General features: G+C 47.0%; 5 protein-coding genes across 5 annotated transcripts; 3 read left to right on the forward strand and 2 right to left on the reverse strand.

Annotated features, from left to right (window-relative positions):
- The first annotated feature begins 5,754 nt into the window (after window positions 1-5,754).
- Window positions 5,755-6,260, forward strand: LOC138968101 (histone H3). The gene has a single exon (XM_070340665.1). The coding sequence runs from the start codon at window positions 5,755-5,757 to the stop codon at window positions 6,163-6,165; it is 411 nt and encodes a 136-aa protein (XP_070196766.1). The 3' UTR covers window positions 6,166-6,260.
- Window positions 6,261-6,742: 482 nt separating this feature from the next.
- LOC138968103 (histone H4) lies at window positions 6,743-7,419 on the reverse strand. The gene has a single exon (XM_070340666.1). The coding sequence runs from the start codon at window positions 7,352-7,354 to the stop codon at window positions 7,043-7,045; it is 312 nt and encodes a 103-aa protein (XP_070196767.1). The 5' UTR covers window positions 7,355-7,419; the 3' UTR covers window positions 6,743-7,042.
- Window positions 7,420-11,867: 4,448 nt separating this feature from the next.
- LOC138968476 (histone H2A-like) lies at window positions 11,868-12,762 on the reverse strand. The gene has a single exon (XM_070341048.1). It carries the CDS (start codon window positions 12,638-12,640, stop codon window positions 12,158-12,160), a length of 483 nt encoding a protein of 160 aa, XP_070197149.1. The 5' UTR covers window positions 12,641-12,762; the 3' UTR covers window positions 11,868-12,157.
- On the forward strand, window positions 12,763-13,237 carry LOC138968477 (histone H2B, gonadal). The gene has a single exon (XM_070341049.1). It carries the CDS (start codon window positions 12,803-12,805, stop codon window positions 13,169-13,171), a length of 369 nt encoding a protein of 122 aa, XP_070197150.1. The 5' UTR covers window positions 12,763-12,802; the 3' UTR covers window positions 13,172-13,237.
- Window positions 13,238-14,487: 1,250 nt separating this feature from the next.
- Window positions 14,488-15,015, forward strand: LOC138968104 (histone H3). The gene has a single exon (XM_070340667.1). It carries the CDS (start codon window positions 14,510-14,512, stop codon window positions 14,918-14,920), a length of 411 nt encoding a protein of 136 aa, XP_070196768.1. The 5' UTR covers window positions 14,488-14,509; the 3' UTR covers window positions 14,921-15,015.
- Window positions 15,016-15,062: the final 47 nt, after the last annotated feature.

Below are 15,062 nucleotides of genomic sequence, written 5' to 3' on the forward strand. Positions count from 1 at the left end.
TTCCGTACTGAAATGGAAAAAGATTTTAAACACCCAGAGCCAGATAATAGCAATCCCATAAACTGTGCCATGTCTGTCTCGGAATGCGGGAAGGCCATTAAACAAATAAAGCAGGCGAAGAAGGCCCCCGGATCATGCAGAATCTCATATAGTATGATAAAACAACTCCCAAACCATTTTGTAAGTATTCTAACTGACTTTTTTAATACATGTTGGAAAAATGATAAAATTCCTATAGCCTGGAAACAAGCACAAGTCGTGGCGATCCCCAAAGTAGGGAAACCCAAAAACCTTCCCAGCAGTTACAGACCGATCTCACTCACCCCCCACTTAGGGAAAATCTATGAACGTATTATCAAAAACAGGATGGAGTACTTCCTTGACAAAAATAACATTATTCCGCCCTGCCAGGCAGGCTTTCGTAAAGGACGATCCTGCACAGACCACGTGGTACGGCTGGTGGAAAAAATGAAAAAAACATTAACAAGTAAAAACAAAACCCTACTAACTACCTTTTTCGACGTAAAGAAGGCCTACGATACCGTCTGGCACGCCCGCCTACTCGTTAAAATCCAGCGGCTGGGAATCACAGGCCACACGTACAACTTTATTAAAGATTTCATAACAGGTAGATCCATGCAGGTTAAAGTGGGCGACGCTCTCTCTTACCCACACCCCTTAGAAATGGGGGTACCCCAGGGCAGTATAATTGCTCCGATTCTCTTCAGTGTCATGCTCCATGACATAGACCTAGTAGACGTGAAAGGTGCAACCGTCCTACTGTATGCAGACGATATGGTCATCATTGACACACAAAAACCTAGAATTTATAACAAAACAGAACCCAAAATGAACCCTTTTCAAACCAAGGTAAATAACCTGATAGATTACATGCACCTAAATGGCTTCGACCTCTCTGCAGAGAAAACAGTATTCATGGTTGTATCCAGGCATAAAGTGTTATTAGATAACTGTCGCCTTACAGTGGGTGACACTAAACTAAAACCAAGCAAAACCGTGAAATTCTTAGGGGTCGTCATTCATAGAAACCTGCTCTGGGGCCCCCACATAAACCACCTTGTAGAAAAAGCAAACAAAGTAATTAGCGTGATAAAATTTCTGCGAGCGGAACCATGGGCCAGGGGACAGAAGTTTTTAACAGACATAGTTAAAGCACTTGTCCGGTCACGCCTCACATATGGCCAAGAAGCCTTTTTCGCTGCCCCTAAATCAGACCTTAAACTGCTGGAAACAGTAGAGTTAAAAGCCCTAAAAATTGCACTCAATATACCCAGATCGGCAAACAACAAAGCAACATATGATGAGGTGGGCTGGCTAAGCCTAGCTGAAGAAAGAAAGTTGCGGGCAACACAATATGTATTAAGAGCCACGGCAACTGACTCTAACCCCACAAATGAAGTACTGACAGACGACTTCACCCAGTTTAATAACATAAAGTATACCTGGCTAAGAGAGAAATCCCAAAGACAGTATGATAAAATCTACCCAATATGGGAGTATGCCAAACCAATCCTAAAAAAAGTTAATCTAGAGACTGAAGATATAGTAAGACACAACGCTCCTATGCACCCCCCCTGGCTACTCGAAATACCATCTATTGCGGACAGTCTACCCATAGACTTAAAAAAATCGGATAACCCCCTGCTTGCGGGATCGGTAGCTAAAGAGCTGATAAACACCAAGTATGTACACTTTTTAAAAGTATATACGGACGGGTCAAAATTAAGCGACGGCTCAGTGGGCTGTGCGTTTGTAATTCCCGACCTCCAAATTACTAAAAGGTTTAAATTAAACGATGGTGTTTCCATTTTCACAGCAGAATTATTCGCCATTTATATGGCGCTTTCCTACGTAAATGACCTTACTAACAAACCGTTCGCAGTAGTAGTCTGCACAGACTCTAAATCCTCCCTCCAAGCACTCCAGTCAGAAACAAAAAACAGATCAGAAATTCAGACAGAGATTAAATTCCTGGCCCATCAAATTATCATCACTGGGACCGAACTACAACTCCAGTATGTTCCCTCACACACAGGCATACGAGGAAACGACCTAGCGGACTGTGCGGCGAAGGAAGCCGCACTCTTACATAAACAGTTTGTCATAAACTTAAAAGTCTCCCTGTCAGAGGCCAGCTCTAAAATTATTAACTTACTAAACAAGGAACAAAATCAAGGGGAAGAGAGGGACAGGTTCCCTGTACTCCCCCTCTCTCTACTAACCATGTTCAGGAAAATCAGAACAAACAGCTGTTTATACACATTTATTAAACCCCTCTGCGCATGCGGAGAGCTTGTAAATTTTCACCACATTTTCACGGCATGTCCACATACAACATACTTTCACAGGCTACATGAACACATAAAAACACTCAATCTCACACCTACACAATGTCTCCATCATCATAAAGACCTAGGGTGGAGCCATGTTAAACTGGTCTGCAAAACAATATACACATCACCGCTCGGGAAGTGGTTCTAAAAACAAACTAGTTCTACATATCTAAACGACGTAGCCAGTATATTGATACCCTCCAAATGCCTGCGCCCCACAAGGGAGCGCTCCCATTGGCCGGTTCCCCACTGGGGGCCGGAGCACTGGCGATGTCCAAAAATAGCTCAACTACCATGCCCCAACATCTCTCCTGCATAGTGCGACGAAGCCACAGCCCAGTGCGACGGGCCCACAGCCCCCGACCTTCACCCCAGCCTAACAGAACGGACGGGCTCAAAACACAGTACCGGGTACAAAAAGGCTCTAAACCGGTCCATCCCCCCCACCTCCCTGTGCGTACAGTAGGTACGCGTCCCTGTCCCACACCTCCCCCACTCCACCCCCACCCCAGAAGGAAGGGGGCTCGTGTCCTGGCGTCTACCCATTATACTCTCTACCATATTCCAACTACTCAGTTGGTGTGCGAGCTCGCCAGCACCCCCCCGCCGGGAGCGAAGGGCATCCCTGCTCCACCTGGCACGGGAGTAGCTGTGCACCGCACACCAAACACCCATATAAAAAGAGACGCTCCTCACCACCATACTCCAACCTCTCGCCTATCTGGTGTGCGCGTCCCGCCGGTGTCCGCCCAACGGGAGCGACGGGCCCGTTACCCCCCCTCCCTCCAACCTCATCCCCCCTCCCCTCCCCGCCTCTTCCTGAGGGTGGGTCACCGAGCACCGCACACCAAGACTCACCCAAATTAAGACACCTAATGAATAAACTAAAACTAATTTACTAGATTATTTGTAGATAAACAAACCTATTTTACTTTAAGAGGACTCAGGTCCACTCTTACCATTCCTTTTTTATTCTATTATGTGTTTAGGGTACGAATGACAGAATGAAAGATCTATGTTGTATATATATGTTATATGTTTAAAGGCAAGGCAACCTCTGTATATATGTAAATTGCTGAGACATATTAACTTCAATTTGAAGTAACTGGACTTTTAAAACTTTTTATCAGAGTGGCTCTGAAATTTTATCAATTTTTTAAACACAACTTTGGAAATAATAAAGAATCAAAAAACTCTTTTAATCCCCCCTCCCCCACAAAGTGTCTCGCGTGGCGAAGGGTACGTGCTCATATCGCACAAAAAGAAACAACATTTTATAACAAACCCTTTTATCAAACAACTTTTAACATCCAAACAACTCCAACCCATCATGCTCCGGCCCACTCCCCCCTCCCCCCACCCCCCCCACCCCACAATACAGCGTATAACCAAATCATGTCCCAATATAGGTCCTTAGTTACCTGGGAGGACGTTAAACCCCAAATTCTCTCTCTCTCTCTCTCTCCTGGCTGCTATAAATCCTCCCTCCAAGCACTCCAGTCAGAAACAAAAAACAGATCAGAAATTCAGACAGAGATTAAATTCCTGGCCCATCAAATTATCATCACTGGGACCGAACTACAACTCCAGTATGTTCCCTCACACACAGGCATACGAGGAAACGACCTAGCGGACTGTGCGGCGAAGGAAGCCGCACTCTTACATAAACAGTTTGTCATAAACTTAAAAGTCTCCCTGTCAGAGGCCAGCTCTAAAATTATTAACTTACTAAACAAGGAACAAAATCAAGGGGAAGAGAGGGACAGGTTCCCTGTACTCCCCCTCTCTCTACTAACCATGTTCAGGAAAATCAGAACAAACAGCTGTTTATACACATTTATTAAACCCCTCTGCGCATGCGGAGAGCTTGTAAATTTTCACCACATTTTCACGGCATGTCCACATACAACATACTTTCACAGGCTACATGAACACATAAAAACACTCAATCTCACACCTACACAATGTCTCCATCATCATAAAGACCTAGGGTGGAGCCATGTTAAACTGGTCTGCAAAACAATATACACATCACCGCTCGGGAAGTGGTTCTAAAAACAAACTAGTTCTACATATCTAAACGACGTAGCCAGTATATTGATACCCTCCAAATGCCTGCGCCCCACAAGGGAGCGCTCCCATTGGCCGGTTCCCCACTGGGGGCCGGAGCACTGGCGATGTCCAAAAATAGCTCAACTACCATGCCCCAACATCTCTCCTGCATAGTGCGACGAAGCCACAGCCCAGTGCGACGGGCCCACAGCCCCCGACCTTCACCCCAGCCTAACAGAACGGACGGGCTTAAAACACAGTACCGGGTACAAAAAGGCTCTAAACCGGTCCATCCCCCCCACCTCCCTGTGCGTACAGTAGGTACGCGTCCCTGTCCCACACCTCCCCCACTCCACCCCCACCCCAGAAGGAAGGGGGCTCGTGTCCTGGCGTCTACCCATTATACTCTCTACCATATTCCAACTACTCAGTTGGTGTGCGAGCTCGCCAGCACCCCCCCGCCGGGAGCGAAGGGCATCCCTGCTCCACCTGGCACGGGAGTAGCTGTGCACCGCACACCAAACACCCATATAAAAAGAGACGCTCCTCACCACCATACTCCAACCTCTCGCCTATCTGGTGTGCGCGTCCCGCCGGTGTCCGCCCAACGGGAGCGACGGGCCCGTTACCCCCCCTCCCTCCAACCTCATCCCCCCTCCCCTCCCCGCCTCTTCTTGAGGGTGGGTCACCGAGCACCGCACACCAAGACTCACCCAAATTAAGACACCTAATGAATAAACTAAAACTAATTTACTAGATTATTTGTAGATAAACAAACCTATTTTACTTTAAGAGGACTCAGGTCCACTCTTACCATTCCTTTTTTATTCTATTATGTGTTTAGGGTACGAATGACAGAATGAAAGATCTATGTTGTATATATATGTTATATGTTTAAAGGCAAGGCAACCTCTGTATATATGTAAATTGCTGAGACATATTAACTTCAATTTGAAGTAACTGGACTTTTAAAACTTTTTATCAGAGTGGCTCTGAAATTTTATCAATTTTTTAAACACAACTTTGGAAATAATAAAGAATCAAAAAACTCTTTTAATCCCCCCTCCCCCACAAAGTGTCTCGCGTGGCGAAGGGTACGTGCTCATATCGCACAAAAAGAAACAACATTTTATAACAAACCCTTTTATCAAACAACTTTTAACATCCAAACAACTCCAACCCATCATGCTCCGGCCCACTCCCCCCTCCCCCCACCCCCCCCCCCCCCAATACAGCGTATAACCAAATCATGTCCCAATATAGGTCCTTAGTTACCTGGGAGGACGTTAAACCCTAAATTCTCTCTCTCTCTCTCTCTCCTGGCCGCTCAGTCGACTCTAACTTCGAAATGGCACGTACCAAGCAAACCGCCCGTAAATCCACCGGAGGAAAAGCTCCTCGCAAACAGCTGGCAACCAAGGCCGCTCGCAAAAGCGCCCCTGCCACTGGAGGAGTCAAGAAACCTCATCGTTACAGGCCTGGAACTGTGGCTCTTCGTGAGATCCGTCGTTACCAGAAGAGCACCGAGCTCCTGATCCGCAAGCTGCCCTTCCAGCGTCTGGTGCGCGAAATCGCCCAGGACTTCAAGACAGACCTGCGCTTCCAGAGCTCTGCCGTCATGGCTCTGCAGGAGGCCAGCGAGGCTTACCTGGTCGGTCTCTTTGAGGACACCAACCTGTGCGCCATCCATGCCAAGCGTGTCACCATCATGCCCAAGGACATCCAGCTGGCCCGCCGTATCCGCGGAGAGCGTGCTTAAGTTGCCCCTCCAACGGTTCCGACTCCTCCAAACCCGGCTCTTTTCAGAGCCACCTTCATTTTTCCCAAAAGAGTTGGTCTGCTCTCGTTGCCATCCTAATTGTTACACTCGTAGCAACCATAAACATTTCCTTTCAACACCCTCCCTAAGTACTCGCACTATAGTCACACTCCATTTAACGAACCAAAAACTCCAGCCCTTGTGTTGTCCCTGCGCATATGATCATTTCAAACCCCTATTTGTCATCTGTATTTGACCAAACATCAACAGCTAATGCATTTCAACAATTTGCCTTCTCTCTCTGCCCTATGGACGGCTTTCTTGTCCAAAATGAGCACTCTCACTACAAAATCATGGTCAAGAATGCATTATTTCTATCCCGCAAATCGTTACTTTCTATCTCTAATGCAACACAACACCAATGGGAGGGATCCCTTTCTCTATGAGTGAAGCTCTGTGTGATGAGCACAAATGAATGAGCACGTCATAATCCATTCTGCTTGTGCGCCTATCGACACTGGTTGGCATCAAATTGACCCCGTCTGTGGCTTGAAGCGCTCCAATTTGATATCAATAAGTGATCATTTTATTTGCCTCTCATCATTTTCTTGACAGTTCCCTTTCGCTCAGTTGCAATCATACATCCAACCCCCTGCCCTCCCTCCTTCTCTTTTGTTTACGTAGCCAACACTTGTATAGATTTACGACGACACTATCAATGACAAAACAATAACAAACAATAGTGTTTTAATATGTAAACACGAAGGAGTTAGCAGTGGCAACGAGACACATTCAGCCCCTCTTGGGAAAATGAAGGTGGTCCTAAGAAGGACCGGAGAAGGGTTATTGTGGATGCGAGATCCGCGACTTGATGCGTCTAACCACCGAAGCCGTACAGAGTACGACCCTGGCGTTTGAGGGCGTAGACCACATCCATGGCGGTCACAGTCTTCCTCTTGGCGTGCTCAGTGTACGTGACGGCATCACGGATCACGTTCTCCAGGAATACCTTGAGAACTCCGCGAGTCTCCTCGTAGATGAGACCAGAGATACGCTTGACACCGCCACGGCGAGCCAGACGACGGATAGCGGGCTTGGTGATACCCTGGATGTTATCACGCAAAACTTTCCTGTGACGCTTGGCGCCCCCCTTTCCGAGACCCTTTCCTCCTTTACCACGGCCAGTCATGATGAATGTTTCTACGAGTCGTGCGATTCGAGAATGCTTCTCAGCTCGATGGATGGTGCTTCAGTCCCACGAACAGGTGTCCATTAGGGAGTAGCTCTGTAGATGTGCTAGTAGGCAGTGGAGGAGGGGGAGGGTCTCGGGGGGGGGGACACCTAACCAAGAGAATGGAGGTGACGGGGTTGTTGGTACTCTATAAATATTTAGTAAAAGTTATATGTTTAAGAAATGTGAGAGTTTTTTAATTCTATATAGGAGATGGGGATGGACCAGTAAAAGGCCGGTAATTTATTAAGTCACGTGGGTTAAAAACTGGTTAAGACTTAGGACCACTTTTCTTAAAAAGATAAAAGTCCAATTCCGTTTGTGATTTATATACACTATGTTCAGGGTGAAGGTGATGGGTACGAGTAACAAAAAAAAAAAAAAAAAAAACAAAAAAAAAAAAAAAAAACACACAAAAAGAAAAAAAAAACCAACACAGACACTCACACAGGACTCACACGCTCCACTGATTATTCCCATTCATTAAAATGTACAGCTTAGGTGTACTAAGAGGTAAGACTTGTACGTGGTGATCTAAGGCTTCACAATATGTTGAAGTCTTAAGTTGGCTTATGTAGGTTAAGAGCCTGTTTATAAAACATGTTCCTTACGCAAGGAATAAGAGGTAGTGAGAATATAATCCAGTGAGATAGGGTATAAAACGTGTTGGTTAAAAGTCCGGTTAGATGAGGTACAGGTATGGGTGTTAGTGTACGGTGCACGGCACCCCCCCGCCAGGTGGAGTGAGGGGACCCTTCGCTCCCAGCAGGCGGGCGCCGGCGGGACGCGCACACTTAACAAAAGAAAACAATGTGACTGGTGTACCGCCACCCGTCTGCGGGGTGGGCCAGACACTGACCTTCGATCCCCGCGCGGCGGGCGCTGACGTACACAATATGGTGGCGGTAGTTGAGGAATAGTGGCGGTTGTTGGGGTATGGTGGGGTAAGGGGCGAGGTCTCGACCGGTCCCCGTCCATCTGGGATAGGGGCGGAGTGGGGGAGAGGGGGAGAAGGGTTGCATGTACCAACCTGTACATGCGGGAATGGGGGGGATGGGCCGTTGAGGACCTTTTTGAACGCGGCACTGTATTTATAGCCCGTCCGTTCTGTTAGGCTTGGGATGATGGACGGGGGCAGGAGACGTCTGCCCCTTAAAAAAAAGAAAAAACGCAGGCGTGTGTGGACAACAGGTTACACCCACGCTCCCATGAGGGAGTGGTAGACTTGGCGACACATTAAGGATGCGTGTGCCCATCCTAAGATTTTATGTTTGGTGAAAAAGTCCTGTGGATAGAGTCCAAATAAGTGGACGTGTTCGTGTAGGGCGCGGAACGGAGCCGCGTTCTCGCTACACGAATCAAAAATATGTTCATAGCTGATGGGGGCCCCGCAGGGGCACTTTGGTTTAAAGAGTTTAAACTTTGTGCCTCCTGTGCGGAGCCTCCTGAAGATTCTGGTTAAAGATGGGGGGAGCGTGGGTGTTTCAAGCTTTGTGGGTGGGTTAGCCATGGCGGCCACCCCTGCTTCCTGGAGCTTGGAATATACTTCGGCCAGTGAGAAGCCGAGGTCAGTGGTGACCTGCGGCAACCCGGTGGCCGATTTGGCAGCAGCATCGGCCATTTCGTTTCCCCCTAGGCCCACATGCGAGGGGACCCACTGTAGGTCCACGGGGGTGCCAGTGGCTATAATCTGGTGAGCAATGATCTGTATGTCATGTAATAGTTCAGAGCGGTTTTTAGAGCCATATAAGAGGGCTTGTATAGATGAAAGAGAATCTGTACAAATAACGATTTGATGAGGGTTAACTGGGAGGTCGTTTATGTAAGTTAGGGCCATAAGGATGGCGAACAATTCAGCTGTAAAGATGGATACGTCATCATTAAGCCTGTACTGTTTAGATACCTTTAGTTCGGGTATGACGAAGGCGCAGCCAACCCTGCCATTTAATAGTTTTGAGCCATCGGTGAAGATTTTCAGGTGTTGGGAGTATTTATTATGTAGGAGTTCGTTGGCGAGAGTCGCCAAGAAGAGAGGGTTATCCTGCTTGGACGCCTCCGTCCCTAGGTCACAGGAGAGGGCAGGCGTCTCAAGTAGCCAGGGGGGGTAGGGGGGAGCAGGTATTTTAGTACACTGGACAGTCTTCATGTTAACTTTTTCAAGTATGGGGTTAATATAGTTGGTGATTGGCTGACACCTTGCCATGACCCGAGGGCCCCGTGAAGAGGTGACAGATAGGTTGTTGTATTGGGGGAAGAAATCTCAGCTCGCCGGCGCAGCCGCCTTATATACAGCAGACGCGGGCCCGTGAGAAAGCAAAACACCGCTCCACAAGCGTGAACTTTGATTGGCTGAGAGAGCGAAGAGTCGCCTCGCTCTATTTTCACACCCACTGTCTGTGTCTGTGTCTGTGTCTGTGTCTGTGTCACTGGTCACTGTCACTGGTCACTGTCACTGGTCACTGTCCACTGTCACTGTCAGCAAATGTCTTCAGCTCAAGTAAAACACATCATATCTCAAATTGCTCATACCCAGCCCCAACCTGCAATGTGAAAAGTCTGTGTGGCAGGAATTGCAGCTATATGATCATTTAGATACATTGCTGCAAAGAAGGACATCATTATCATTATCATTATAGCCTGCGGCACATCGATTCAAGTTGTACATTCTCCATGTGAATGTGATGCAACTTGAAGCCTGCTCACTTGAAACGTTGCTTGTTGGCGTAGCAACTCGATTCACCTTACCTTCTTCGTCTTCTTGTTCTTGTTCTTGTTCTTTTTGTTCTTGTTCTTGTTCTTCTTCTTCTGCCTTCGTGGGCTGAAACTCCCACGCACACTCGTGTTTTTGCACGAGTGGAATTTTACGTGTATGACCGTTTTTTTCCCCGCCATTAAGGCAGCCATACGCCGCTTTCGGAGGAAGCATGCTGGGTATTTTCGTGTTTCTATAACCCACCGAACTCTGACATGGATTACAGGATCTTTTCCGTGCGCACTTGGTCTTGTGCTTGCGTGTACACACGAAGGGGGATACGCCACTAGCAGGTCTGCACATAAGTTGACCTGGGAGATCGGAAAAATCTCCACACTTAACAGGCCGGGCCTGGATTCGATCCCTCGACCTTCCGATTACTAGAGGCCGACGTCTTACCACCCCGCCACAGCGCCCGTCGGATTCACCTTATCAATTAGGCTTCACATTCACTTGTCATCCACGTTTGTTTTGATGCGATCACCTACCGTAGGCAGGGTTCAGGCAGGCACCCGTGGTGCATGTGGTTGTTGGACAAAAGCGTTTTTGTGGCTGTGATTTGTGCATGCCTTGACTATTTTCATCTGTACAACATTGTGTATGTATGTATGTATGTATGTATGTATGTATGTATGTATGTATGTATGTATGTATGTATGTATGTATGTATGTATGTATGTATGTATGTATGTATGTATGTATGTATGTATGTATGTATGTATGTATGTATGTATGTATGTATGTATGTATGTATGTATGTATGTATGTATGTATGTATGTATGTATGTATGTATGTATGTATGTATGTATGTATGTATGTATGTATGTATGTATGTATGTTCCTGATATGACTTTATCTATGTGATTTGCTGGATGGCACAAAGCAGCCTCTGCCTGATAATAATAAAACAAGTCGCGTAAGGCAAAAATACTTTTTCAGCAAGACCGTATATTCGTAGCATCGTAAGCCCACCGCTCGTGGCAAAGGCAGTGAAATTGACAAGAAGAGCGGGGTAGTTAGTAGTTGCGCTGAGAAGGATAGCACGCTTTTCTGTACCTCTCTTCGTTTTAACTTTTTGAGCGTGTTTTTAATCCAAACATATCATATCTATATGTTTTTGGAATCAGGAACGGACAAGAAATAAGATGAAAGTGTTTTTAAATTGATTTCGAAAATTTAATTTTCATCATAATTTTTATATTTTTAATTTTCAGAGCTTGTTTTTAATCCAAATATAACATATTTATATGTTTTTGGAATCACAAAATGATGAAGAATAAGATGAACGTAAATTTGGATCGTTTTATAAAAAAATTGCTAAAACAAATACATCCGGGGATATCATTCCCAGGAACTCTCATGTAAAATGTCATAAAGATCGGTCCAGTAGTTTGGTCTGAATCGCTCTACACACACACACACGCACAGACAGACAGACAGACAGACAGACAGACAGACAGACAGACACAGACAGACACAGACAGACAGACAGACACAGACAGACACACACACACACACACACACACACATACACACAGACACACAGACACATACATACATACATACATACATACATACATACATACATACATACATACATACATACATACATACATACATACATACATACATACATACATACATACGACCCTCGTCTCGATTCCCCCTCTATGTTAAAACATTTAGTCAAAACTTGACTAAATGTAATGAGGGTTTATTAATTTTAACCCTTGGTCTATTCGCACTTTCATGACGACTTGTTGTGATGCTGATTATTATTGAATTTGTGTATGTGTAATGATGTTGTTTACGTCTGAATTGTGTAGTGGCTATAAGTAATAACAACCCCCAAAACGGCTGGGACATTGACGACAAAAAACAAAACCAAAACAACACAACACCACTTTTTCACTGGCAAAGCAAGCAACGAGACGTCTATCTCTCTTGGGAAAAAATAGGTGGTCCTGAGAAGGACCTGTTGTAGAAGAAGGTGAAAGAGGCAAAGTTGTTATGCCTTGCCACCGGGAGCCTTGGTCTGGGACTTCTTGGGCAGAAGCACAGCCTGGATGTTGGGCAGCACACCACCCTGGGCGATGGTCACACCCGACAGAAGTTTGTTCAACTCCTCGTCGTTGCGGATGGCCAGCTGCAGGTGACGGGGGATGATTCTCGTCTTCTTGTTGTCGCGGGCAGCGTTGCCTGCCAACTCCAGGACCTCAGCGGCCAAGTACTCGAGCACGGCAGCCAGGTACACGGGGGCACCGGCACCCACACGCTCGGCGTAGTTGCCCTTGCGCAACAGACGGTGGATACGACCCACGGGGAACTGAAGTCCAGCACGGGACGAGCGAGACTTGCTCTTTCCCTTAACCTTTCCTCCTTTGCCGCGACCAGACATGATGCAAGTTGGATGATGTTTGAAAAATTCGTACGCAAAGCGAACGAATCCAATAATGCCAACGCCGACGCGACCGACCCCTTTTATACCCATCACTAGCCCTCCAACTGCACGTCGAGTCAACGGCAAAATCCACCAATGGCGAGCGCCCCTTTGGCGGCACTGCCGGCGCGAGTGTTTGCGCACTGTATAAAAGAGCGCGGTCGGCTTGGCGGCGCTACCTTTTGCGACTCACAACCCGCAGACGAATCAACCATGCCACCCAAAGTTAGCTCCAAAGGCGCCAAGAAGGCCGGCAAGGCCAAGGCTGTTCGCTCCGGCGACAAGAAGCGCAAGAGGAAGAGGAAGGAAAGCTACGCCATCTACATCTACAAGGTGCTCAAGCAGGTGCACCCCGACACTGGCATCAGCAGCAAGGCCATGTCTATCATGAACAGCTTCGTCAACGATATCTTTGAGAGAATCGCCGCTGAAGCTTCCAGACTGGCCCACTACAACAAGCGCTCCACCATCACCAGTCGGGAGATCCAGACCGCGGTCCGCCTCCTCCTCCCCGGTGAGCTGGCCAAGCACGCCGTCAGTGAGGGCACCAAGGCCGTCACCAAGTACACCAGCAGCAAGTAGACTCTTAAAACTGCTGTTTGGCCAAACCGGCAAACGTAAAACACACAGGTCCTTCTCAGGACCACCCACTTTTTCCAGAGAGAGATGAATTTCTCGTTGCCAACGAACCAACTCAATACACACTCAATACACAATACACAATACACAATACATGTACACAACAATGTCTCTCTCTCCTTCCCTATATTTAATTTAGTAGTCAAGGAACCAACGGATCCAACGGATCCAACATCTATCTCGGGGACAAAACTCCATTATAATATTTACCCATTATAATGTAAAAGCGTATAAGCATATAGTAAACATCCAACAAATAACCAAAACTACATAAACAAACAAAAAAATCACTTGTCAACCGTCAAATTAGTGTCATCAATATCCGCCGGCCGGCGTCACTACAATCTGTCTACTACAGCACTGTCACTGCATCAAACCGCTATCACCGCAAAACTGGCTTGCTACCTACATCGTCATCGTCATCGTCATCGTCATCGTCATCGTCATCCTACAAATCATTTACTATATATCTCACGCATCTCACAAAACTCAACCAACTTTTACCAACCCTCAAAATATATCTGGTACTTTTATGGTGTTCTTTCTTTGTTGTTCTTTGTTGTAGTTCTTTGTGGTTAAAATAACACGTGAATAAACAGAGAAATCAAACGCCTACCTCGCCACTCAGACACAACGGACAAAATACCTGTTACTCTGTTGCAGTTTTCTAACACTAATTAGCGGCACACCCATTACTTTGCACAAAGTCGCCAGCCTCTTATGTGTAGCATATGTTCTCTCCTTCGCTGTCTCTCAAATTCCTACTGTCAAAACGTGTGCCGCTCGTAAAAGTGTTCACTTCACTTTTTCACAACTGCTTCTTTCGTTTTTGTCACCTTGCGCGCCCTGCTCGTATAACATGTAAAGAACTCGTCTTTGTACATACACACTTTTTTACAAGAGCGTTCACCTCAGCATTTATTTAGCTGTGAGCTGTGCACGCGTGTGTTAAGGTTTCATTTTTGTGTGCTTGCTTGTCAGTTTGTACGTTCCTTTCTTTCTTTATCATACTTTGTACCTGGTACTTTTGACGGCACACACACACACACACACACACACACACACACACACACACACACACACACACACACACACGCACGACAGCACAGCACAGAGACCCCCCAAAAAGTGGCCCTGTACGGTAATGTTGCTTGAATCTTCGGCTGATGTCTCCACGGCTTTCATTGGCTAAAATCAGAGCGGCGCGCCAGGGCTGCGAATGCCTTTCCCATATAAAACGTCTCTCTAGTTCCTGGCTGCTCAGTCGACTCTAACTTCGAAATGGCACGTACCAAGCAAACCGCCCGTAAATCCACCGGAGGAAAAGCTCCTCGCAAACAGCTGGCAACCAAGGCCGCTCGCAAAAGCGCCCCTGCCACTGGAGGAGTCAAGAAACCTCATCGTTACAGGCCTGGAACTGTGGCTCTTCGTGAGATCCGTCGTTACCAGAAGAGCACCGAGCTCCTGATCCGCAAGCTGCCCTTCCAGCGTCTGGTGCGCGAAATCGCCCAGGACTTCAAGACAGACCTGCGCTTCCAGAGCTCTGCCGTCATGGCTCTGCAGGAGGCCAGCGAGGCTTACCTGGTCGGTCTCTTTGAGGACACCAACCTGTGCGCCATCCATGCCAAGCGTGTCACCATCATGCCCAAGGACATCCAGCTGGCCCGCCGTATCCGCGGAGAGCGTGCTTAAGTTGCCCCTCCAACGGTTCCGACTCCTCCAAACCCGGCTCTTTTCAGAGCCACCTTCATTTTTCCCAAAAGAGTTGGTCTGCTCTCGTTGCCATCCTAATTGTTACACTCGTAGCAACCATAAACATTTCCTTTCAACACCC

The sequence above is a fragment of the Littorina saxatilis genome, linkage group LG6 (assembly GCF_037325665.1).
Source record: "Littorina saxatilis isolate snail1 linkage group LG6, US_GU_Lsax_2.0, whole genome shotgun sequence".
NCBI lineage: Eukaryota > Metazoa > Mollusca > Gastropoda > Littorinimorpha > Littorinidae > Littorina > Littorina saxatilis.